We start from the raw sequence: 27,633 nt of genomic DNA on the forward strand, positions 1-27,633 counted from the left end.
CAACATTCTGACATCAACTGCCTAGAAGATTGGTTAAAGTCCACCTGAAAAGTAGTGCAGGAGTCATTGATTGTGTCCCCGACCCGCCATGAGAGAGCAACCGTATAACTCGGCCATCGTTTCACCGACTCTATCATCCATCCTTTTCCCTTGAGCCATTGACTTTTAACCCTTGGGCAGAATGCCTCTATTTTGTTTTATTATTATTTTTTGTGTGTGTAAATGAGCTTTGCTTTCTACTTGACAAATTTATAATAAACTAAGAATTTTGTTGTTTTAATGAAGAAAGCTGGGCATTGAGTGGCCACTCTGAGATTTAAGGGTAAATTTGCCTGTGTATCTAGCTGGAGAAATAATTGAAATATATGCTGTGACCTGCGGAGAATTGGAACTAGAGACAGACAGATATACCTCCCATCCTGCTCCAATATACTATAGTCACTGAAAATCCATTGGAAATTGGAAATTGAGAAGAAAGGTTTTTACTAAGAGTGGTGAGAATGTGGAACTTGCTCCCACAGGGAGTGGTTAATATGAATAGTATCAAAACATTTACTGGGAAGCTGGGGAGATGGTGGCATGGTGGTATTGTCACTGGGCTAGTAATCCAGAGACCCAGGATAATGATCTGGGGACCTGGCTTCTAATCCCACCAGGGCAGGTGATGGAATTTAAACTCAATAAAATATCTGGACTTAAAAGTCTAATGATGACCATGAAACCATTATCGATTGTCGTAAAAAAACATCTGGTCATTAATGTCCTTTAGGGAAGGAAATCTGCCATCCTTACCTGGTCTGGCCTACATGTGACTCCAGACCCACAGCAATGTGGCTGACTCTTAACTGCCCCCTGAAGTGCTATAAGAGATGGGCAATCAATGCTGGCACAACCTCGACGCTTACGTCCCAAGAACTAATAAATAAAATACACGAGGGAGAGAGAAATGGAGATTATGTTGTCATGGTAATAATAGTGTGTTAGGAGGGTTATGTGGATTATGAACACTGGCACAAACCAGTTAAACAAATGGCCAAATTTTCCCGCGACGCCGGTCCAACGCCCTCCCGCGATTCACGGAAGCGGCCAGATTGGCACAATCGCGTTTTGTGCGCGTGCAGTCCAGTGAATCGCCCGAGACAGCCAAAATGGCGATTCACCAGTACCCCCGCGATTCTCAGTGCCGGATGGGCCAAGCGGCCTGCCAAAAACGGCGGGTTCCCCCCGGCGCCGTCCACACCTGGTCGCTGCCGGCGGGAACAGTGCGGGAATGCGGGGGGGGGGGGCGGCCTGCGGGGGGGTGGGGGGGGGGTGGGTGGATCCTGCACGGGGGGGGGGGCCTCAAATGGGGTCTGGCCTGCGATCAGTGCCCACCGATCGTCGGGCCGGCCTCTCTGAAGGAGGACTTCCTTTCTTCCGCAGCCCCGCAAGATCCGTCGGACATCTTCTTGCGGGGCGGACCCGGGGAGGACGGCAATCACGCATGCGCGGGTGACGCCAGTTATGCGCCGCCGGCCACGTCATGTATGCGGCGCCGCCTTTACGCGGCGCCAAGGCTTGACGGGCGTAAATGACGCCGTTCCTAGCCCATTTTCGGGCCCTGAATCGGTCGGGATAGGGGCCATTTCACGCTGTCGTGAACCTCGACGGCGTTCACGGTGGCACAAACACTCTGTCTCCATTTCAGAGAATCGTTCCCCTTATGTTGGCAGGTTGTTTGACTGCAAAGGCATCGCAGCTGAGACTGATGCTATTCTCACCAGCTATCCATAATAATAATCTTTATTATTGTCACAAGTAGGATTATGAAGTTACTGTGAAATATTCCCAAAAGAGAGTGAGCAGGAGTTGGACAACTCACAGGAAACTGTAGAAAACAGAAGGATTAAACTGAAATCTCAGGGCGCCCAACACTGACAACAGTCCCAGTTGTTAGCGCAGAGTCAACTAGGTTGATTCAGTGCTAAATAGTTCATTGGTTTAATCTCCCTTTCCTTTGATATGGTCAAATGGCTGGACCATTCCAGGGGGGGAATTGGAACAAGACGGGATAAGGATGGCAAGTCTCCTTCCCTAAAGGGCGACTGGCGAACCAGTTGAATCTTAACAACTGTCCCATTATTAATCAGGTTTGATTGTATCCCAGACTTGTTTTTAAACTAAAATCAAATTCTCAAAACTGTATTGGTGGGATTTGAATTAATGATGCTGAATTATTAGTCCTGGCCCCTGGATTATTAACCCAGTGACATACGCACTGTACTCCTATACTGTTACGTCAGCCTCTGATCACTCTCCTCCTCTCCCTCTATCCTATTCTTCTACCTTCCTCAATTCCACCCCCACAACTCCCCCCAGCGCCTCCAGCCCTTTTACATCCTGTAATGCTCTTTGACCTGAGCATTAACTCCCCATCGGCAGACTGGCCAGTTTAACTGCACTCTCTACCTCTTACCTGCTCACCACTTTCATCAATGCTTCCATTGCAAGATTCTTTATGACATCCTTTTACATTTTCTGCATTTATCCCAAGAACACCCAGCTAAGCAAACATCTTGGAATCTTTAGTAATAGGTGAGTAAATTCTCCATTGGCGGAGTCAATTAAGACATCAATTATAGCTCTCAGCTGATTAATGGGAGTGACAATCTGGTAAATATTAAGTGTTTTCCTTTCACACCTACTAAAAGCAACTCTGGAAAAGCCTATCACTCATTATTATCTTACAAGGTGATGACTTTAAAAAAAAATTTTTTTTTTAATTCTCCTCCATTTTCACATTTTCTCCCACATTTACATCCATCAACAACAAACAACAATCAGCAAGATATGTCAGTCCCCATAATAACAACAACGATCCCATCTACCCACCAACCCCCGAACCTCAACCCGCATGTTTCATAAACAAATTACAAAAATAAATCAGGGATTACCCGTAGTCACCCTTAATCTTACACAGCTCCCACCCCCCCCCCACCCCAGGCCTCCAGCTCCTCCCGTCCACTGCCTCTTGTAAAACTCCTCCCCCTACCCTCGGTTCCTTCCCCCCAACTTTCCACCCCGGCTAGACCACTCGGACCCTGTTCTGCCTGGCTCTGATGGCCGCAGCCCCTCCCCCACCTCACTCCCGTTCACTGGCCGGCACAAACCGGCCAGCGTGGAGGCCCCCGCCCGGGTCCCTTTCCCACTTGGCCGGCCCCAGGAAAGCCCAAAGATCCCCTTTTAGCACACAAACCCCGCCTATCCACCGACACCCCAAAGAACTCTCATTTCGAGTGAAAGTCCCGTCCCTTCCCTTGTCCAAATATATACCACATTGGCTCCTTTAATCTCTACACCCACGCGCAGTGATACAAAAAAGAAGAAAATACAGTCATGAGGTTACATCGGCACATGGCCATTCCTCAGTTTGTCAGTTCTGCCACAGTCCTTCTGCCTTCGTAAACTCCTCCGCTGCTTCCGCCGTTCCAAAATAAAAGTCCCTGAGCTTGTAAGTCACCCTCAGCTTCGCTGGATATACAATGCCGCACCGCACCTTGCTAATGTACAGTGCTCTCTTCACCCGGTTGAAGGCAGCCCGCCTCCTTGCCAGCTCCACCGTAAAGTCCTGGTATACACGTATACCAGCTCCAGCCCACTGCACCACCCGCTCCTGCTTGGCCCAGCTCAGGACCTTCTCCTTCACCCTGTACTTACGGAAGCACAGAGTCACTACCCTTGGCGGCTCACTCGCCTTTGGTACAGGCCTCCACGACCGATGAGCCCGATCCAGTTCATATCGGGAGGGGTCCTCCCCCTCCCCCAGTAGTTTTGCCAGCATCGCGGCAAAATACTCAGTCGGCTTCGGTCCTTCAACTCCTTCGGGCAGCCCCACAATCCTCAAATTCTGTCGCCTGGATCTATTTTCCAGGTCTTCCATTTTTCCTCGCAGATCCTTGTTAGTATCCATCACCTTCCGCATCTCTTTCCCCATCGAGGCAAGTTGATCACCGTGCTGCAATAACGTCTCCTTCACTTCCTTCAGCGCCTCCCCTTGCTCTCGCACCTCCGCCACTGCGCTCGCCACCTCCGTCCTCACCGGGGAAACCGCCTCCTCCACCAGCACACTCAAAGCCTCCCTCATCTCCTTCCTCACCGTCTCCATGCATTTCGCAATCTGCGCCAACTGCTTTTCAAATTCCGCAGCCATCACCTTGGTTATTTCTTCAGCCGTAAGCAGTGCGGCCTTCCCTGGTGCTCCAGCCTCCATTTTCCTTGGTGACCTTTCCACTCCCCGACGAACCTTCAGCTGGTTTTTTTTCGGCCGTTTTTCTGCTCACCCTCGACATTTTTCTTTGGGGTTTTTTTCCCTCCTGTGTCTTCTCAGTGCCCCCTCCATGCCTTCTCCCTTCTTCTGCCGCCTCCGCGGACCCTGGGACCGGGCTTAAAGCCCCGAAATTGCCGTTCCCGATCGGGGGCTCTCCATTGTGCGGCCGCCTCCCGCCTGCCGTCACCGGAAGTCCACAAGGTGCTGACTTTGCCAACAGTTGTCAGAGATCCCTCAATTATACAAAATAATGAACAACATCTTTTGCCCAGGCCAGAAATTCTGCTTTTAGTCTTAATATTCAAGAGAAATTTTGCAATCTCTCTTTTGTCTAGTTGGAGCATTTTCACTGGTAAAGGGTTCTGTGCAAGTTCACCATCTGTAAAATTCCAAAGATGGACAAGTCCAGTCAATCCTGAAAATTTAAATGTTCACCTCTGTAACATTACACTTCTGTCTCTGTCTAAACCTTAATTCACATTTTCATCACTACTACAAACTCCACTTGCCTGGAGTGCAGCTCCAACAACACTCAAGAAGCTCGACATTATCCAGGACAAAGCTTGATTGGGACCCCACCAATCACCTTAAACATTCATTCCCTCCACCAGCGACACCCAGTGGCAGCTGCGTGTACCATCTACAAGATGCACTGCAGCAACTCACCAAGGTTCCTTCAACAGCACCTTTCAAACCCATGACTCCTACTATCTAGGACAAGGGCAGCAGATACATAGGAACCCCACCACCTGGAAGTTCCCCTCCAAGTCACTCACCATCCTGACTTGAAAATATATCACCGTTCCTTCACTGTCACTGGGCCAAAATCCTAGAACAGTACAGGGACTGCAGGGGTTCAAGAAGGCAGCTCACCACCACTTTTCAAGGGCAACTAGGGATGGGTAATAAATGCTGGCCTAGCATTTTGCCTAGGTAAATAGTGACGAGGATAGCTTTTGATAACAGGAAGATATAGACGGGCTGGTCAGGTGGACTGATCAGTAGGGGTGGCACGGTGGTGCAGTGGTTAGCACTGTTGCCTACGGCGCTGAGGATCCAAATTCGAAACCCGGCCCTGGGTCACTGTCCGTGTGGAGTTTGCACATTCTCCCCATGTCTGCGTGGGTTTCGCCCCCACAACCCAAAAATGTGCAGGTTAGGTGGATTGGCCACGCTAAATTGCCCCATAACTGGAAAAAAAAAATTGGGTACTCTAAATTTATTTTTAAAAAGATGGGCTGATCAGTGGCAAATGGAATTCAATCTGAATAAGTGCAAGGTGATGCGTTTGGGCAGGACAAATAAGGCATGGGAGTACATGATAAACAGCAACATCCTGGGAAACATCAAGGATCAGAGGGATCTTGGTGTGCATGTACACTGGTCCCTTAAGGTAACAGGACAGGTTGATACAGTGGTTAAGAAGGCACTGTGCTGCAGTGGTTAGCACTACTGCTTCACCACACCGAGGACCCAGATTTGATCCAGGCCTCGGGTCACTGTCCATGTGAAGTTTGCACATTCTCCCCGTGTCTGCGTGGGTCTCACCCCCAAAACCCAAAACGATGTGCAGGGTAGGTGGAATGGCCACGCTAAATTGCCCCTTAATTGGAAAAAAAGAACTGGGTACTTTAAATTTATTTTTTAAAAAGAAGGCATATGGTATACTTGCCTTTATTAGCCGAGGCATAAAGTTTAAGAGCAGGGAGGTTATACTGGAACTGTATTAAACGTTAGTCAGGCCACAGCTAGAGTATTGTGTACAATTCTGGAATCCACATTATAGGAGGGGTGTGATAGCACTGGAAAGGGTGCAGAGGAGATTTAACAGGATGTTGCCTGAGCTAGAGAATTTTAATTATGAAGAGAGATTCGATAGACTTGGATTGTTTTCCTTGGAGCAGAGGAGACTGAGGGGGGATATGATTGAGATGTTTAAAATTATGAGGCACATAGAGTAGACAGGAAGAAACATTTCCCCTTGGTGGAGGGGGTAAATGACCAAGAGGCATAGATTTAAGGTAAGCGCCAGGGGGTTTAGAGGGGATGTGAGGAAAAACCTTTTTACCCAGAGGGTGGTGGGAATTTGGAACTTGCTGCCTGAAAGGGTGGTGGAGGCACCTCATAACATTTAAGAAATATTTAGATGTGGGGCAGCATAGTGGCGCAGTGGTAGCACTGCAGTCTCACGGCGCCGGGGTCCCAGGTTCGATCCCGGCTCTGGGTCACTGTCCGTGTGGAGTTTGCACATTCTCCCCGTGTTTGCGTGGGTTTCCCTCCCACAACCCAAAGATGTGCAGGGTAGGTGGATTGGCCACGCTAAATTGGCCCTTAATTGGATAAAATGTATTGGGTACTCTAAATGTATTTAAAAAAAAGAAATATTTAGATGTGTACTTGCAATCCCAGGGCATACAAGGCTGTGGGCCAAGGGCTGGAAAGTGGGATTAGAATGGTTAAGTGGTTATTTTTGACCAGCGCAGAGGCGATGGGTTGAAGGGTCTTTTCTGTGCTGTATGATTCTATGACTCTATCACCAAAATTAATAAATAAAAATGTATTGACTGCTCTTCTGGTCAATCTTCCCTTTCACATATGGGAACCACCAGTTAAACCAAAATTCCACAGCCTTTCTTGGACAAAATGCTATATAATCTTACCTTCCCTCATTTACCTCTGCCAGTTCATTGTGCTCCACTGAATCAATTTATCCTCGTCATCAAATTATCCCGTGATCTCATCCTACAATATCTAAGCAATTTCCCACTCAGATTTTCCGGCCTACAACGTCCTCCAAATCGGATTTTCCGATGTTATTGGCCAATCTTTCATTCAATGGACCCTGATCTCTCCCCAAATCACTTAGTTTTGTTGCTTTGTTGCACCTTCCAAAAGCTTGTTAAAAACCTATCCCACTGAACATGTACAACTGGATTTCCTTGATGACTGGGCTATCATGTGACGCGAGATTGCATAGAATTCGCCTATACTCTCTGGAGTACAGAAGAATGAGAGGTCACTCTGTTCCTTAAAACCTACGTCTGCGACCAAGCTATTGGTCATCTGGGGCGGGATTCTCCGACCCCCCGCCAGGCAGCAGAATCCCCGGAGGCAGCGCGAATCCCGCCCCGACGCCGGCTGCCGTATTCTCCGGTGCCGCTTTTCGGGCGGGGGCGGGATTCACGCCACGCCGGTCGGGGACCATTGGCAGCGGCCCTCCCGGCAATTCTCCGGGCCCCGATAGGCCGAGCGTCCATCCGTTTTTAGCCAGCCCGCCGGCGTGGGTTACGCATGTTCCACACGGCGGGACCTGGCAGAAACGTCGGCTGGGGCGGTCCTCGGGGGGGGATGCAGGGGGATCCGACCCCGGGGTGGGGCCCCCACGGTGGTCTGGCCCGCGATCGGGGCCCACCGATCTGCGGGTGGGCCTGTTCCATGGGGGCACTTCTTCCTTCCGCGCCGACCCCTGTAGGGCTCCACCATGGCCGGCGCGGAGAAGAGAACCCCCCCCCGCGCATGCGCCAAAATACACCGGCCAGTCTGCACTTGCGCAGATCCACGCCGGCCCTTCGGCGCCGGCTGGAGCGGCGCCAACCCCTCCGCACTTTCGGGGGTTGTTGACACCAAAGTGGTTGGCGCCGGTTCTCCAGCGGTTTTAGGGCTAAGGCACTTGGTAATCTTAATAGCTGTAAATGGAAACCTGGGGCTGGATTCTCCAAAAATGGGGCTATGTCCCCATTCCGGCGTAAAAACGCTGGCATTTCACACTTGACTTTCCTTAAAAAAGTCAAGAGTGATTCTCCTACCTGCAAGGGGCTGGCAGGGCCCCAGAGTGCTTCTCGCAGCTCTGGCTGCGGATATGGGCCTAAGTATTTCTGGTCGGGTGTCCGTGCATGCGCACGGCGGCGGCCTGCAGCGGCTGCCCCGTGCGCCATGGCAGACCCGGACCGCGGACCAACATCGAAAATGTAGGCTCCTCCAAGATGGCACGCGTCTGCAGATCCGAGCCGCCCGATCGCTGCCCCAGCCGCCTATGGGGCCCCCCCCCCCCCACCCCGGTGATCGATCCCCACGCCCCCACCAGGGCGTGCGCGGACTGAGTCCGCAGCTGCCACCCGAGGTTCCCGACCAGCAATACGTGGTTAGAACCATGCCATCCGGAACTCGGACAGTTTTGCCCAGAGAATTGCTGGGGGGACTTCTGTCAATGGCCCCCCCCAGCCGCCCTGCGTAATTCGCGCACGAGCGATTCTCCTGGGTAAACATCAATTCTCCGCCCCCAAGCCAAACGTGATTTTGGCATGGGGCTGCGGAGAATCCAGCTCCAGATTCTCCACTATTAATGGCAAAACAATTTTTAAAAATTCTGACCTGGAACATGTTCCGAAGGCCGTTGTTAATGGAGTGATGATCCCCAACAGAAACCTGTATGGATTCCTGCGGGTAAACGTCAGATAGATCAAGGGTAGAATAATTCCTCCATGTATGAAATGTCCCAGTATTGAAGCGAGAATGTATTTTCCCAAACCAGTTACCAGGGAAACAACGTCATCCATCTCCACTATTTTGCTGGCAACTAGAAACAGGATTCCAATTGGTGCATACCTGTTTAAGACAAGACAGAAAACAATCATCAGTCAAATTGACAGGTAGAAGATGGGACTCACTAGAATATTAACAACAGCTTGTATTTATATAGCACTGTTAGACTCAAAAAGGTAGACAAGGATCAAGTGTAGAAGGTTCTGTTCACAAACCTGAAGATCTTAACGAGGCCTGGAGAGGAGTCTTTGCCTATCCTTCAATTAAGGAGTCAGCCAAAACTCGTCTCAGTTTACACGCATGGGAACAGAGATTACAGACACTTTCAGCCTCTTTGTACCATACCTCCTTACCCCTCCCACTATTCTGTGGCCTTGTCTTTTGCTTACAAGTATTCTTTATTCAAGACCCTCAGAGGTTTACATGAAGACGTTATTATCCCAAATGTTCACAGTATGGTAGAAATAGTCACAGTTTATAATGTGACAATCTAAACCAGTCTCCTAATAATTTTTTTAAAAAACGCATTATATTCAAACTTGTATCAAAGTAGGTTACAGCAAATAAACACCCCAGGATACATTCTTCCCAACAATCAACTATACAGTTTGTACAGATTTTTCTCCTTTTTCACACACCCTCCCCATCACCCCCCCCCTCCCCCCCCCCCCCCCCCCCTCCCACCCACCCACCTGCGACGAACAGCTCCTCAAACACAGTCACAAACATCCCCCACCTTTTCTCAAACTCCCCTGCTGAGCCCCTTCACTCATACTTTATCTTCTCTAACCGCATGAAGTGGTACAGGTCACCCAACCATGCTGCTACCCCGGGTGGCGATGCCGACCGCCACTCCAGCAAAATTCGTCGCCATGCAATCAGAGAGGCGAAGGCCATGACATCAGCCGTTGTCCTCTCCATGAGCTCCGGCTTCTCTGAAACCCCAAATATCGCCACCAAAGGGTCCGGGTCCACTCCCTCCTTCACTAGCCTGGCTAAGACCGCGAACACTCCCGCCCAGAATCTTCCCAATTTTTCACAACCCAAAAACATGTGCGCATGATTCGCTGGCCCCCACCCACACCTTCACACTCATCTGCTACCCCCTGAAAGAACCCACTCATTCTCGCCAGGATCACATGCACCCTGTGCACCACCTTAAACTGTATCAGGCTCATCCTTGCACAAGAGGAGGTCCCGTTTACCCTTCGCAGTGCCTCACTCCAAACTCCCCAATTGATCTCCATTCCCAACTCCGCTTCCCATTTCAACTTGACCTTCACCACCCGCTTGCCTCCCTGCTCCCCCAGCCACTTATATATATCCCCAATTCTTCCCTCCCCTTCCACATTCGGAAGCAGCAGTCGCTCCAGCAGGGTGTATCCCGGCAATCTAGGGAACCACTTCCAAACCTTTCGTGCAAAGTCCCTAACCTGTAGATATCTGAACTCACTCCCCCTTGGCAGCTCTACCCTCTCCCTTAGCTCCTCCAGACTGGCGAACCCTTCCTCCAAATACAAACCCCTCACCTTGACCAGCCCCACTTCCCTCCACCTCCTGTATACACTATCCATCCCCCCTGGCTCAAACCCATGATTCTCGCACAGCGGTGTTAGCACCAACATCCCTTCCACCCTAAAATGCCTCCTCAGCTGGTTCCATATCTTCACCGTGGACTGCACCACTGGGCTCCCTGAATACCTACTCGGAGACATTGGCAATGCTGCCATCACCACAGACCTCAAACTAGACCCCTTACAAGATTCCTCCTCCATCCTAACCCACTCTACCCCTTCTCCTTCCCACCGCCGCCGCACCTTGTCCACATTCGCCGCCCAATAATAATGAAGCAAGTTTGGCAACGCCAACCCCCCCTGCTGCCTCTGTAGCAGGGTCCTCCCCACCCTCAGCACCTTCCCCACCCATACAAAGTCAGAGATGATTGTGTCCACTTTCCGAAAAAAGGCCTTTGGTATAAAGATTGGGAGAGCCTGAAAGATAAACAAGAACCTCAGCAGAATATTCATTTTCACCACTTGGACCTTCCCCGCCAACGTTAAGGCAGTGTATCCCACCTCTTAAGATCCTCCCTGACCTCCTCCACCAGCTTAGTTAAGTTCCACTTATGGAGCCCCATCCATTCCCTCGCTACCTGAATCCCCAAATATCTAAACCTAGCCCTCGCTGCCGTAAATGGCATCCCCCCTAAATTAGCCCGCTATGCCAGCTCATTCACCGGGAATACCTCGTTTTTCCCTACATTCAGCTTGTATCCTGAGAACCCACCAAACTTCCTCAACAGGCCCATAATCCTTTCCATACTCTCCAACGGATCCGAAACATATAGCAAGAGGTCATCAGCATAGAGCGACACCCTAATACTTTTAGTTAATACATGGTGTTGAATGATAATGATCGAAAGAACTGTACCATTACTCACATACTGTCACAAAGTCTGTGATTATACAAGGTTATAATAAAATAATCTTCATTATTGTCACAAGTAGGCTTACATTAACACTGCAATGAAGTTACTGTGACAAGCACCTAGGCGCCACATTCCAGAACCTGTTCGGGTACACGGAGGAAGAATTCAGAATGTCCAAATTACCTAACATTTTGGGACTTGTGGGAGGAAACCGGAGCACCCGGAGGAAATCCACGCAGACACAGTTGAACGTGAAGACTCCGCACCGACAGTGACCCAAGCCGGGAATTGAACCTGGGACGCTGGCGCTGTGAAGCAACAGTGCTAACCACTGTGCTACCGTGCCGCCCACGAGTAATTGTTTCTTTGTATCACTTATAAGATAGGATAGCTTATAATGAGCATCTGTGATTCTGTCCCCCCGCAACCGGCACAGGCAAGCACAGTGATTCCTTTTATTGCAGACGGAGGCTCGTATCTGTTATCCATGGGTTATTTCTGAAGTCAAACGGGACAAATGTTTACAAAACAAGAAGCATTGTCAAATGGCCCTGAATTATGTCTGGGAGTATGCAGGCCAGCTAAGGAGCAATGCTCTCTAAGCTGTGTCTGGTTTTAGTATGGTGTCCAAGATGGTGGCTGTTCTGTTCTGACCAGTACAAAGTGGAGGACACCTGGATCCTGAATCCTTCAGCCCATTTTATGTAGCAATAATATTCCAAGCTGCTTCTCAGGAGTGCTGTCAATCAAGATTTGCCATTGAACCACATTAAGAGAATGCCAGAGCAAATAAGGTCAGTTTTAAGAAGCATCTTAAAGAATAAGAGAGAAAGAGAAATGGAGAGATTTAGGGAGAGAATTCCAGAGCTTAAGGCCCCAGGCAGAACGGCCGCCAATGGTGGACAGATTAATATTGGGCCCAAAATGAAAATGCTGGAAGCATCTGTAGGGAGAGAAAGGAGCTAACGTTGCGAGTCCAGATGACCCTTTGTCAAAGCTATAATACAGAGAAAGTGGGAAATATTTATACCGTGGAGTGAGAATGAAAGATGAGTCATAGCCACAGAAACCCAGGGAAACAGGGTGCTAATGGCCATAGAAACCAAGGGGAAAGAGAGCTACTGGCAGTCCCCAGAGAGAACAAAAGGTGTGAAAGGCCAAACAGCAGAGAAACTAACATCAGAGGGTAAACTGTGACAGATGTAGATGTGGGGGAGGGGAAGGGGGAAGCAAAGGGGAAAAAGGGTAATGAAAAGTGGATAAGATGGTGGGGGTGAATATATATATAAAGAAAGGCAAGAGACAAAGAAATGGTAAAAAACAGTTAAAATGAAATGGGATGAAAACAAATGGGTCAAGGTGGGGTAGAGCGTTTTTCTCTCCTCACTGGAGAATCCCTTAACCCCGGGAGACATGAGGATGAATGGTTTGGGGTCGGGGAGACATGAACGTGAGTGATGGAGGGCGGGGAAGACTTGAAGGTGAGTGGTGGGGGATAAGGGAAACATGAGGGCGAGTGGTGGGGGGTAGGGGAGACATGAGGGTGAGTGATGGGGGTAGGGGAGACATGACAGGGATCAAAAAGATACCCAGTTCCTGGCCTACTAGGAAATGAGCTAAAGGTACTGGGCCTGGCTATGTTCCCAGTGGGTTTAGTGGGTTTAATATGGTGAGGAATCCACCACAGCTCAGGTCTTGGATTCCAATCGCACATCAAGGGGGATCTCGTGCTGCGAGCGAGGGAACGGCTGCGTTTTCACAAGCTCCGGCTCTGCTCATCTTTCAATCTTAGTTTTTATTCTTATGCTCATCTCTTTTATGTCTTTTCTCTGTTCCATAGCTTTTACTAGGTCCTGAGATTTGTTGGCCAATTTTCAGAACTTTTGTGTTGTGACAATATGCTTTAATCCTCATTGGTTCGTGGTGGCTGGAGAGAGTTGGGGTGGGGCCTTGTCATTGGCGGCACAGCTGCTTTTGAGAGGTTTCCCGCCCTGATGATACGGTGCACACTGATGGTTGCTAGCGGTGAGGGTGATCCGTCTGATGGTCTTGGCTCTGCAATGCAGGAGACGTCAAAGCCCAAGGCGTCTTTATGGAGGTGGTGGTGGTGCATAAGGATGTTCTTGTAGCTGATGGGATGCTGTCTCTGGTGGAAGCCTGACTCCACATGGTTAAGTTCCTGTTGCGTGGCCTATCGTTCATCCTGAGGAATTCGGGTGAAGACGAAGAGGAGCCGGTGAGGAACCCAGTTGTACATGATGTGTACGGTGAGGTGATGGATACGTTCCCAGCCAAGTTTGAGAACTGGCTTCCATGTTTCGAGAATCTCGATCTGGAGGCCGGGCAGCTCAAATTCAATGGAACACATTTAATCCTGTTTCTGCGGCCCAGGGTTGGATTAGCCTTCAAACATCTGGTACTGTGTGGTCTTGTTCCTGTTGTCTGTTGAGAGGGGTCGGGGGTGAGTGAGCGGCTGGGCTGTCCCCCCCCTGCTGCAGCCTAGGTTGTTGACCACCTGGGCTCGGCTGAATCGGCTTGTTGGAACGAATGAGGTTTGTGCTTTGTTTGTTGAAATCCTTGGAAGATCCTGAACAGTGCACTCCGTTTCAGATCCTGCTTTATCCTAGATGTCTACTTTCTTCATGTGCCGGTGGAGTGGTCTTTATCCTGATGACTGCCTCGTTCCTCAGTTGTTACCCTGGACTTTACACCCTGATAATCATGTTGTTGTCAGTTTACGTTGTCAATTTATCTGTTTGCAGGGAAGTAAATATTTTAGGTGTGATGTCATGCACCGTTGGTTATCCTGATTTAATAAGTTTACATCATGTTGAGCTGAATGCTGAATTCATGATTTGTGCAAAGTATCTTTATCCTAATGCATCGTGCGGGGATGACTAGCAGAGCTGGAGTGGGAGGAGGGGTAGAGGGTTGGATTGGTAGGATTAGTTCTGTTCTTGCCATCTTCGAGGACGGCTCCCCCAGTGAGGCTGTGTCTCTTTCTTCTTCAGGACCAGCCAGAATGAGTGTTATGCTGTTGAGGACTGGGTTTGTTGGACTCCCCATTAGAGGGGAGGGTATCTCCCAAGAGGGTTTCTTTTTTCTCTTCTCTTCTCCTGTTGTGTTGTGGGTGTTGGTCCTGTTGTTGGTTTGTGTGTTGAATGGTTTGTGGGGGGAGGAGAGGTCTCGTGTCCTGTTCGGAGGCCGAAGTGTTTAACTTCAGAGGGATGCAGAGACATGGGGTGTTACAGGAGTCCTTGGAGCCAGCTCACTGATCTTTTTTCTTTGTGGCAGTGTTGGGCTAGGCCAGTCTCGGCATCACCGTGAGTATCCTGTAGCTCCTTAGGTAGGGGTGTTGTGGGGAGAGTCCGATGTGGGTGGGTGCACACCTAGGGAGTATGAGGGGGCCCACTTTGCGTTTGGTTGGCCGGTTCTCGTCCATTCATAATAATGAGGTGGTGGTTGTGGATACGAGAAGTTCATTCTGATAGTTCTCAGTGGTTAGCACAGCTGCCTCAACGCTAGAGACCCGGGTTTGATTCTGGCCTTGGGTGAATGTCTGTGTAGAGTTTGAACATTCTCCCCATGTCTGCATGGGTTTCCTCCGGGTGCTTCAGTTTCCTCCCACAGTCCAAAGATGTGCAGGTTAGGTGGATTGGCCATGTAGAGTTTGCATGTTCTCCCCTTTTCTGCTTAGGTTTCCTCTGGGTGCTGCAGTTTCCTCCCACAAATCAAAGATGTGCAGGTTTCCCTCGCAAAACTGGAGTTAATGGGAATCGGCGGAAAACTCTCCGCTGGGTGAAGTCATACCTGACACATAGGAAGATAGTTGTGGTTGTTGGAGGTCAGTCATCTCAGTCCTGGGACATCACTGCAGCAGTTTCTCAGGGAAGTGTCCAATGCCCAACCATCTTCATTCCTTTCATCAATGACCTTCCTTCCAATAAAAGCGTGGATGTTTGCTGATTCTTGCACAATGCTCAGCACCATTCGGAACTCTTTACACACTGAAGCAGTCCACGTGCAATGTCAGCAAGACCTGGACACTATTCAGGCTTGGGCTGACAAGTGGCAAGTTACATTCACACCACACAAGTGCCAGGCAATGACCATCTCTAATAAATGAAAATCAAACCATCATCCTTGATATTCAATTGCATTACCATCACTGAATCTCCCACTATCAACATCCTGGGGCTTAACATTGATCACAAACTGAACTGGAATAGCCATATATAAATACTGTGGCTACACGAGGAGGCCAGAGTCTACGAATCCTGTGGTGGGGAACTCACTTCCTGACTCATCAAAGCCTGTCCCTCACCTACAAGGCACAGGTCAGGATTGTAATGTAATATACCCCACTTGCAGCGACGCAATGGTTAGCACTGGGACTGCGGCGCTGAGGACCCGGGTTCGAATCCCAGCCCTGGGTCACTGTCCATGTGGAGTTTGCACATTCTCCCTGTGTCTGCATGGGTTTCACCCCCACAACCCAAAAGATCTGCAAGTTAGGTGGATTGGCCACGCTAAATTGCCCCTTGGAAAAAATAATTGGGTACTCTAAATTTAAAAAAAATGAAAAATATTCCCTACTTGCCTGGGTGAGTGCAGCTCCAACAACACTCATCCAGGACAAAGCAGCCCGCTTGATTGGCATCCCTTCCACAAGCATTCACTCCCTCCACCACCAATACACAGGAATAGTCGTGTGTACCATCTACAAGATGCACTGCAGGAACTTGCCAAGGTTCCTTCGGCAGCATCTTCCAAACCACGACCACTACCATCTAGGAGGACAAGTGCAGCAGATACCACCATCTGGAAGTTCCGCTCCAAGTCACTCACAATCCTGACTTGGAAATATGTCCGCCATTCCTTCACTATCACTGGATCAAAATCCTGGAACTCTCTCCCTAACAGCACTGTGGAAGCACCTACACTACAGTGGTACAAGAAGGCAGCTCACCACCACCGTCTTCTCAAGGGTAATTACGGATGGACAATAAATGCTGCCCGAGCCAGCGAAGCCCACATCCCCTAAAGAAAATGAATAAAAGCAAAACGTTTAGGTGTATAGGCCATGATCAATATGCGGGGTTACGGAATAGGGCAAAGGAGCAGGCCTATATAGAGTACTGTTCAAAGGGTCAGTGCAGTTTTGATGGGCCAAATGGCCTCCTGCACTAGAGATTCTATGGGTCTATGGATTCTAGCACTTGTTCTTCACTCTTCTGACTTTGGGAGGCTTTGGGGCATTGTTTGAAAATCGCTTATTGTCACAAGTAGGCTTAAAATGAAGTTACTGTGAAAAGCCCTTAGTCACCACATTCCGGCGCCTGTTCGGGGAGGCTGGTACGGGAATTGAACCCGCGCTGCTGGCCTTGGTCTGCTTTACAAGCCAGCTATTTAGCGCACTGTGCTAAACCAGCCCCTACTTTGCAAAGTTTCGACTTTGCTCTTAGCATTGGTGCCTTTGTGGCTGGCTGTGGCGGTGCTAGATGGTGGGCCTTGGTGTCATGGATACTCAGATGCAGATCCGTTGGCTTTTGGGTGGCTTAATCCTTTCTTCTTTTGAGTGGTCCTGGTTGTGGGGGTGGACATCCATGTTCTGGGGGTTGCTGGTCGGCCCTCCCTCCCAGGGCCCCCCAGCTTGAGGGTCGCTCTGATGGCCCTCCATCCTGAAGTGGGTTTCCCTGGTTTATGATTGGGGCCAGTTTATATTCCTTTTGGTTCTTGGCCCCGCGACATCTTGTTATCCTCTTGAGGACGGTACTCATGCTGGTGGTCCAATGATCTGGGTCTGGGAGATGGGATTACGGAAGTTCAGATTCTTGCTCTTGGTTCTTGTTCTTGCTCTCTTTTTACTTCTTCAATGGGAGATCCTAGGCTGAGTCCAGTCCTCTTTTTGTCTTTATTTTTGTCATTTTGCCATCTTAAAGGTGTAGGATGGCTGGTTGTTCCGGTCTGGATCTGGAGAAGAGTTTAAATTGTGCTGTAAGAGTTAGTCAATTCTGCCTTCGTATTGGGGTTCTCTGCCCCTGTTTTGTAGCTATAGGTTTATTGTAGGTCTATAATGTTGTCTGTGTCCTGTTTGGGCGCAGACAAGACATTTATCCGTGGTTAGAACTTGTTGGGGATTTTGTCCCTGATTTATCCGGTCTTATTTGTTTCCAATTATGTAATGACTATTGTTTTATGCTGTACCTGCTCTTCATAGTTTTCTTTCTGATTTTGTTTGTTTGTTGTTGCAGGTTTTTGTAAAAAATTGGAAATCCCAATAAATGGACTTTTTAAAAAAAGCACCTCAAGCCCAGCCGATATATCAGAGTTTGACTGGAATATTTGAGGAAGACCGTACCAGTTTGGGAATGCACCTTGTTGTTTAGGATTTAAAATTACAGTCTGTCAAATCAGGGCAGGGCAGCAGAAGCTGAGCCCTGCTGCATCCGAACTTCATCAATCCTTTTCCCCATCCTAGACGTGTTTTCCACTCGGAATTATAATCAAAGGCAAAGGTCGGAGTTCTCCGTCCGTTCACGCCAGCTGGGATTGTCAGGTGCCACTGCAGTGAACGGAGTTTTGGCTGAGCGCCATATTCTCCATTCTCACTGGCAGCGGGACAGGGTGAACCCGAATCCCGGCCAATGTCTTTGGGGGAGGCTTACAACTCTCAATTATTGAAGATCCTTCCAAACTGCAGCACACGGAATAACTCACCACATAATCCAAGAAACCAAGATCATGGTTGCATCATTGAAGGCGCTGAAAAACCTAATCAGCTGCTCTCCATCGGGGCCAAGCTTTCTGAGAGCGATTCCAAAAGTCATTGCAAAGAGAATCAATCCTAGTATGTTCATCCCTTCCACCTCAGTACCAATCGGAACCTGGAACCACAAACACAAAAACAGGGCAGAGAAATAAACAGAGGATATGATATAAGGGGAATGATCACTGTCATACTTTTCACGCCAACAAGGAGAAGATTAAAGTGATTTATTCCTGTTGTTAAAAGAACATCGCTTTGTCCATTTTTAAAAGAGCTCCACTCACAGACCTGAAACGTTAACTCGGTTTCTCTCTCCACAGAAGCTGCCTGATCTGTTGAGTATTTCCAGCACTTTGTTTTTTAATTCCTCATTATCAATAGTTTCTTACTGTACGGGTAATACCTTTGTTCAATTCACACCTGAAAGTTTAAGATCCAGCACAATACACACCACAGCCAATCAGGAAGTTCCATTCTTTGGCTTTCCAATATTCAAATTGTATATTAATTGGGTGTTTAAGTTGCATTCAGGTGGTGGACGTTAACAGGGGATTCACTTGTGATCTTATATCTAGGAGCAGAATGAAACTGTGATTGTGGGTTCAGAGGTGCATGCTTGTAATGTGTATTTCTGCCAATTAAAGCTTATAGGTATGTTAAGACCAGGCTCTGTTTCTATCCCTTGCTACCTAGCTAACTAAGTTCTAACATCTCTTACCTTTTCATATGTAGTGTTTCCAGATGTTACATTTTCACCAGGAACAGCTGTTAACACCCATTTGTAATCTGTTGCATACTGTAAAATGAAGCTTGCGTTAGACTTGTCCCACCTCATAGATCAATACAAATACCAGCACATTCAGCAAAATGCATTCCACCAGGTACATCAAAATACCAACTGGAGCATCCAGGTGACACCACAAAAAGCAAATAAAATAGGTATAATTTCACTCGGTGAGTTCTTGCGCTCATCATATTGAGGTCACTTTTAACAGTAGACATTATAATAGCACCAAAATGTGATCATTTTCATTTGTTCATTATTTAAAAGTTTAAAAATTATTACTGCAATTTAATTCACCCTGCAGAGGAAGTCTTCTTCTAGTGTTATTTTGAAAAGTTGACATGCCCTGTCCCAACCTTTTATAGACGCTTAGCAAAGATTCCATCTTCGAATTAAAAACCGTGCACTTGTGAGAAATGTCACCAAAATCTAAAATTTAGTTTGTGGACTAGTGAAACCCAGAGTTTAAAATAAAGTTACAGCATTTATTTTTTTTAAAAAGAACAAGCTTTTCCATTGGCACTCATCAGAACAGTTTGTAAGAATATCAATAGTAAAGGGAACAACAATTTATACTGCGGGAGAACATAATGCTGATTGGTTGACAAGTGGACTCTGATTGGTAGAGGCATTGCCATGGAGAATGCACCAGGGAGCAGTTAACTGCCGCATTTATGTTTAAATTCAAACCAGTTAGATCAACTCTGATTGGTCAAGGCATTGCCATGGGGAATGAACTAGGGAATGGCTGACTCTAAGATTTTGTTTATTTGAAAAAAGGCACAGTGTATGGACATGTTGCTTCTCTCTGAAAAGGAGGGACCCGTGTGTGAACATATGTGGCTTCCAGCATGTATAAGTTAGCCACACTGCAAGCCCAACTGATAATCCTTATTTTATATAGAGTATCCAATTATTTTTTGTCCAATTACGGTGAAATTTAGTGTGACCAATTCAGCTACCCTGCACATCTTTTTGTGTTGTGGGGGTGAGACTCATGCAAACACGGAGAGAATGTGCAAACTCTGCATGGACAGTGACCCTGGGCCGGGATGAACCCGGGTTCTAAGCGCCGTGAGGCAGCAGTGCACCACCGTGCCGCCCGTCCAACTGATGATCTTAAATAATGCTTAGCTCAATCGGGATTGTTTAGGAAGTGTTGTCCAATCACAGATATACTTGTTTTTTAAGAGTTACTTGTTCTTTAATTTTCCTATGACGTTGAATTGGTGTTCTACAGAGATCACTGCTGGGACCATTGTTGTTTGTAATATATACAAATGATCTGGAGCAAAATGTAGATGTTTGATTAACAAATTTGCAATTGACACTAAGATAGGTGGAGTTGCAGATAGTGAAGGGGACTGTCAGAGAATACAGCAGAATATAGATAGATTGGCGATTGGGCAGAGAAATGGCGGATGGAGTTCAATCTGAACAAATGCAAGGTGATGCATTTTGAAAGATAAAATTCAGGTGTGAATTCTACAGTAAATAGCAGAGCCCTTAGTGGCATTGACATACCAAGGGATCTGGGCATTCAGGTCCATAGTTCCATGAAAGCGGCAATGCAGGTGGATAAGGTGATCAAGAAGACATATGGCATGCTTGCCTTCATTGGCCGGGACATTGTACAAGAGTTGGCAGGTCATGTTTCAGTTGTACAAAACTTTAGGTAGGTCACATTTGGAATATTGTGTACAGTTCTGGTTGCCACGCTACCAGAAGGTCGTGGATGCTTTGGAGAGGGTGTAAAGAAGGTTTATCAGGATGTTGCCTGGTCTGGCGGGTGTTAGCTCTGAGGAGAGGTTGAAGAAACTCGGATTGTTTTCGTTGGAAAGGTGGAGGCGGAGGGGAGACCTGATTGAGGTCTACAAGATTACGAGAGGTATAGACAGGGTGAATAGTCAGAAGCTTTTTCCCAGGGTGGACGACTCAATTAAAAGGGGGAACAGGTGCAAGGTGAGAGGGGGAAAGTTTAGGGGAGATGTGCGGGGAAAGTTTTTTACACAGAGGGTGGTGGGTGCCTGGAACACGTTGCCAGTGGAGGTGGTGGAGGCAGGCACAATAGCAATATTTAAGTTGTATCTTGATGGACACATGGACGGGGAATGGAGAGATACAGCTCGTTTGGGCAATAAGTTGTTGTGTTATGTACTCTGGGACAACACAGGCTGCAACTCGATGCAGCTTTGACCAAAAGATACTCCAGACTTTGAAGTAAGTTCAATGTGATTTATTGAACCATTAGCACAGTGCTCTATGAGTTTGACACCCCTGCTAATCTTGCTATAGTAACTCAGTCTAACTAACTAGTCTGCTCTAAGCAACATGGTGGGTGTGATGCTTCTGATCTGCCCCTGTCCTATTCTCTAAGTGTCGCCTGTTGAAAGAGTCACAGCATGTGTGCCCTGTCCTTATATATGGGTTGTGTAATGCCCCTTTATGGTAGTGTCATCTATGAGTGTCTTTACTGCCCATTGGTCGTGTCCTATTCTATGTGTTCATTAGCTGTATGTCTGCATGTCATGATGTCTCTGATGCTCCCTCTAGTGTTTACTTAGTCGTAGTGTATTTACATTAACCCCTTGTGTATTTACAGTGATGCATATCACCACATAAGTAGTAAGTCTAAAGGCGAAGTGGGCCAAAGAGTCTGTTCCAGTGCTATAATGTTCTTTGTTCTTTGAATTTATTTGCATGTTTTAACAGAGTGAAGCTCACCGATCGGAAAGCTGCAGCAATTAGATTTGATGGAACCAGGTTTCTGCAACAAAGAAAACACACAGTTTCTCAGTGATCCATTCATAAACTTAACACAGAGAAGAATAAACAGTAGGAAGTTAGGAAGCTGTCAAACATCAGCCTCAGCCTCTGATGCATTCAAAGCAGCACAAGGCCAAAGGTGAAGCGGCCAAACTAATTAGACAAATGGGATACCAGCAACTTCCAAGTGGGTAACGAGTGCTGCGGTGACCTTCCCTCTGGCAAGGAGGTTATAACAACTCACTGAGGTAACAGATAGCACTGTCATCCCTCATTTTGCTCGTCTTTCTGCCTTCAAACATGTAGGAGACATTAAGTCAGTATGAGGAATGCAGAGAGGCACCAGAGTATAGAGTTAGTTATGGATACGGTGTCAGAGGGGCCCGGCCAAGCACACCCTCAAGAAACTTGCTGGGTTCTGGACAGCCTTCTCCGAGGCAATGTCCAAGGTTGTGGGGGTGAGGGTGAAGCCATGCCCAATTGTGGCAATCTTTGGGGTATTGGAGCAGCCAGAGCTACACATGGGGAGAGGGCCGACGCCCTAGCTTTCACTTCCCAAGGGGGGAAGAGGGGGTGTGCGGGAGGGACCGCAAGCCGAGCCAGAGGGCAGCAAAATGTACATAGAGTAAATTAAGGGAAGGACAGGATAAACTTTTCTGTACAATACAATAAATTAACGCGGCAAAGAATGTATGTATCTGTTTATAAATTTGGAAAATGCCAATAAAAAGATTTTTCTAAAAAAGAGTTAGTTATAGTGCAATAAGTGGTAAAGAAGACACGATATCCCATCAGGCAGCAAAAAAATATTACTGACACAATCACTATTAAACTGCACCTTTCCATTATTGCTGACTCCAACTACTGTTAAACTGCACCTTTCCGTTATTACTGACTATATCACTATTAAACTGCATCTTTCTATTATTACTGACTTTATCACTGTTAAACTGCATCTTTCTATTATTGCTGACACTATCACTATTAACCTGTACCTTTCCATTATTGCTGACTCCAACTACTGTGAAACTGCACCTATCCGTTATTACCGACCCTATCACTATTAAACTCCATCTATTATTACTGAGTCTATCACTATTAAACTCCATCTTTCTATTATTACTGACTCTATCACTGTTAAACTGCACCTTTCCATTATTACTGACTCTAACACTATTAAACTGTGTCTTTCTATTATTACTGACTCTATCACTATTAAACTGCAAATTTCTATTATTACTGACTCTATCACTATTAAACGGCACCTTTCCCTGATTACTGACTCTATCACTGTTAAACTGAATCTTTCTATTATTACTGACTCTATCACTATTAAACGGCACCTTTCTATTATTACTGACTCTATCAATGTTAAACTGCATCTTTCTATTATTACTGACTCTATCACTGTTAAACTGCATCTTTCTATTATTACTGACTCTATCACTATTAAACTGCATCTTTCTATTATTACTGACTCTATCACTATTAAACTGCATCTTTCTATTATTACTGACTCTATCACTGTTAAACTGCATCTTTCTATTATTACTGACTCTATCACTATTAAACTGCATCTTTCCATTATTACTAACCCTATCACTGTTAAACTGCATCTTTCTATTATTACTGACACTATCACTATTAAACTGCATCTTTCTATTATTACTGACTCTATCACTGTTAAACTGCACCTTTCTATTATTACTGACTCTATCACTATTAAACTGCATCTTTCTATTATTACTGACTCTATCACTGTTAAACTGCACAGTTCTATTCTCACTGACTCTATCACTATTAAACTGCATCTTTCCATTATTACTAACCCTATCACTGTTAAACTGCATCTTTCCATTATTACTGACTCTATCACTGTTAAACTGCACTTTTCCATTATTGCTGACTCCAACTGCTGTTAAACTGCACCTTTCCGTTATTACTGACTCTATCACTATTAAACTGCATCTTTCTATTATTACTGACTCTATCACTGTTAAACTGCATCTTTCTATTATTACTGACTCTATCACTGTTAAACTGCATCTTTCCATTATTACTGACTCTATCACTGTTAAACTGCATCTTTCTATTATTACTGACTCTATCACTGTTAAACTGCACTTTTCCATTATTGCTGACTCCAACTGCTGTTAAACTGCACCTTTCCGTTATTACTGACTCTATCACTACTAAACGGCACCTTTTCCTTATAACTGACACTATCACTGTTAAGCTGCACCTTTTCATTATTACTGACCCTATTGCTGTTAAACTGCACTATTCCATGATGACTGACACCATCACTGTTAAACTGCATCTTTCCATGATTACTGACACTATCACTGTTAAACTGCACCTTTTTGTTATTGCTGACACTATTGCTGTTAAACTGCACTATTCAATGATTACTGACACTATCACTGTTAAACTGCATCTTTCCATGATTACTGACACTATCACTGTTAAACTGCACCTTTCCATTATTACTGTGAAACTGCACCTTTCCAATATTACTGATACTATCACTGTTAAACTGCACCTTTCCTTTATTACTGACTGAATCACTGCTAAACTCCACCTTTCCATTATTACTGACTCTATTACTGTTAAACTGCACCTTTCCATCATTACTGACTATTACTGTTAACGTGCACTTTTCTATTATTACTGGCACTATCACTGTTAAACTTCACCTTTCCATCATTACTGACTCTATCACTGTTAATGTTCATCTTTGCATTATTACTGACTCTGTTACTGTTAGACTGCACCTTTCCATCATTACTGACTCTATCACTGTTAATGTACATCTTTCCATTACTACTGACTGTATTACTGTTAGACTGCACCTTTCCATCATTACTGATTCTATCGGGCAGCACGGTTTGGTCAGTTAACTGACCAAACGGTTACTATATTTTCCCTGGCTCAGGATTAGCACATGGTGCCCAACTTTCTTTAGGAGAGGAAATATATAGTGATACTACAAGTGGTGGAAGGGGTTACTCTACTGAATAGTGGTCCGAGACATAGTTGGTGTATCTTCAAAAACACTCAAGGTGTGATTACAGCCGTTTGGTTTCATTGGCCTTTTATCAGCCAATGGAAACGTTATGATTATAACAACAACTTGTATTAATATAGCATCCTAAATGTAACAAACCATCCCATGGTGCTTCGCAGGAGTGACTATCAAACATGTGACACTGAATTCCATAAGGAGATATTAGGGCAGGTGACCAAAAACTTGCTCATGAAGAAATATCTTAATAATAATAATAATAATAATCACTTATTGTCACAAGTAGGCTTCAATTAAGTTAGTGTGAAAAGCCCCTAGTCGCCACATTCCAGCGCCTGTTCGGGGAGGCTGGTACGGGAATTGAACCCGTGCTGCATCACAAGCCAGCTATTTACCCCAGTGTGCTAAACCAGCCCCTGGTAAAGGAGGAGAGGAAATGGAGATGTTTTGGAAGGGAATTCCAGAGCTGAGGGCCCAGCCACCAATATTGGAACGATTAAAATCAGGGATGTACAAGAGGCGGCAATGAGGAAAGCGGAAAGGTCTGAAGAGTTGTGCGGCTGGGAGAGGGGAGGTCACGGTGGGTTTTGAAAACAAGCATGATATTTTTCAAATTGAGATTTTGCCAGATCATCCTGAATATTCCATAAGTTGAAAGATCTAAATTCCAGCTACAGATCTAGCCTAATGGACTCACGTCAAACGGCACATTTTCAACTTTAAAACATTTGGGTTATAATTTACATTTGACATTATGGGCACAAAATTGCTAATGTCAAACCGCTCTCTAACCATGGAGACCACTGACAATCTTCTGACTCTGTTGTTTTTAGATCAATTGCATTAAGGTTGAACAACTAGGTGCACTGAATCAGCAGACTGAAGATTGCCAAATCAATTTTCAGGCTCCCCAGTTTGTTACAGAGTTCATGACTGCCCTTTGATCAGAGTTTTCACTAATGATAGAGACCATTATCTCGTCTCCCTAGCCCTCCCCAGCTTTCAAAATTCACCACCCACCAACAACTGTTAACATATTGAAGGTGAATGAACTGACATCTGGTCACAGATGAAAGTGTTTCTGAAGCACGGTCACTGAGTGTGAACATGTTCAGTCATTCATAACAATCCTCTCAGCCAGTCTGATCAAATGGATCTTGTTAATGAGAAGTGATTACTAGCAATAATGTGGGAGCCAATTAGGTTCTCACTGAGTTGTTTAAGGACGCTGACCATGGGCAGAATCCTCTGCTCTCTCTGGCGGTGAGCTTGAAGACGGGATTGACATTTAATTAGGTAGGACGACGGTGTCCTGGAGCCCTTCTGAATTCCCACCTCCAAACAAATTAAGTTCTGTCAGGAAGGCCCAGAGTTGACCTTCCTGCCCCGCCACCAACTTATATGGCCAATTAATGACCATTGAAAGGCCTCATCCTGCTGCCGCTGGTATTAACCCAGCTGCAGATGAGCCTGTTGCCATGTGATGTGCATGATAAATAAACCTGAGCAGGCTGCTTCTCAACTCTGGGAGTCTCTCAATCAAGGGCACTCAGTGCCTGATCAGCAGACTAGATGGTGGAGCCACTCCTCTGCCCTTGCTGCCAAATCTCCTTCACCCCTCTCCCCACAACCCACACACGCCACAAAAACCCACCCCAAATTCCTCCCTCAGGCCTGGGCAGCTCTGTGATCTCGGGACTCCAGTGCCTGTTCTTCCAACCGCAGGCACGGCCCCCCCCAGGGGTGCTGTTGAGCACAAGAGCAACCAGTCTTTGATTGGTCAGCAGGTCTCCACCCCGAGGTCTTGATTGGGGAAGGCCCGTCACTGCCCTTGCCACTGACTGGTTGGCTGGTAGTTCAGTGGAGCTTCCTGAAAAGAGGTAGTGTGGGTCCTTCACTGTCTGTCCAACTGGCAGGCGAATATCCTGCACCATGATAACAAATGTTTCCACCAATGCCGTTCAGGAATGTAATAATTCCAGGAGACGCAGAGTGAAAGGCCAAGGTGATTTATTTCAAACTGAGGAATGCCCTCGCCCAGGACTATCGGGAACAACCGGTCAGGGCCTGGAACCTACATTTAACGGTTCTGCTAACAAGCCCCAGCTGAGTCCCCTTGCCAGAGGTAGTCGCAACGGGCATCAAGGGGGTCGCTTCTGCTGAACTCGTCTCCACTGGACTGGTCCAGTCTTTATCAGCACGACTCCTGGGATCCATTGGGAGCCATCTCCAAAGTCCCGCACATTGAAAACAGCAAGTTGAGCCTGGTCATTGTCCCATTAACACTTCTGCTGGTGCGACTCCCAGCGTCATGTGAGACATGGTTCTATAATCAAAGAGGAACCGGGCCAATATCATATCCAGGAAACAGCAGGCAGTGTCTTCATTCTGGTTTTGAATGTTTGAAGTGCCCATTCGGCCAAGCAATCAGACAATGATTGTTTGGTGCCATTCGAATGTGTTCAATACCATTCGGCTTCATGAATGCCTGAAATTCTCCACTGGTAACGGGGTACCATTATTTGATATGAGGTTCCCTGGTATGTCGTGGCTATTGAAACTTTGCCAGTGTTTTTCTGTTGTTGCATGAGGAGTCAAAGGACATGTGAGTTCTAACCGTTTCAAGTGGGCGTCAACCATAATACGGAACAGAGATCCCAAGAATGGGCCAGCGAAGTCCAAGTGCACCCATACCCATGGTCTTCCTGGCCATTCCCATGGGTGCAAAGCGGGCGAAGGTGGGAGCCTCTGGTTCCCTTGGCACAAGGAGCACGGCATCACCAGATTCTTGATGTATTGAGCCCGGGCCACCACACGGAGCTCTTTGCAGCATTTTCATCATGGATACCCAGAGGTGTCCATTCTGTAATTCCATCATAATTGGGCATCGATCTGGACGAGCAACTACGAGACCGAGACATCGAGACCGAGACAATGAGACTGAGACACTGAGATCGAGACATTGAGTCCGAGACACAGAAACCGAGACATCGAGACCGAGACACAGAGACCG

General features: G+C 46.8%; 1 protein-coding gene across 1 annotated transcript in view; it reads right to left on the reverse strand.

Moving 5' to 3' along the window:
• The window catches only part of slc1a4 (solute carrier family 1 member 4), a 131,912-nt gene that overhangs the window by 16,919 nt on the left and 87,360 nt on the right, over positions 1–27,633 (reverse strand). Inside the window, exons 2-5 of the mRNA XM_072507019.1 lie at positions 21,554–21,596; positions 18,764–18,841; positions 17,997–18,163; positions 8,678–8,911 (exon numbers count right to left, since the gene is read on the reverse strand). Of these exons, the coding sequence (XP_072363120.1) occupies positions 8,678–8,911; positions 17,997–18,163; positions 18,764–18,841; positions 21,554–21,596 (522 nt within the window). The remainder of the gene's footprint in view (positions 1–8,677; positions 8,912–17,996; positions 18,164–18,763; positions 18,842–21,553; positions 21,597–27,633) is intronic.

The sequence above is a fragment of the Scyliorhinus torazame genome, chromosome 1, assembly GCF_047496885.1.
Source record: "Scyliorhinus torazame isolate Kashiwa2021f chromosome 1, sScyTor2.1, whole genome shotgun sequence".
Lineage (NCBI taxonomy): Eukaryota > Metazoa > Chordata > Chondrichthyes > Carcharhiniformes > Scyliorhinidae > Scyliorhinus > Scyliorhinus torazame.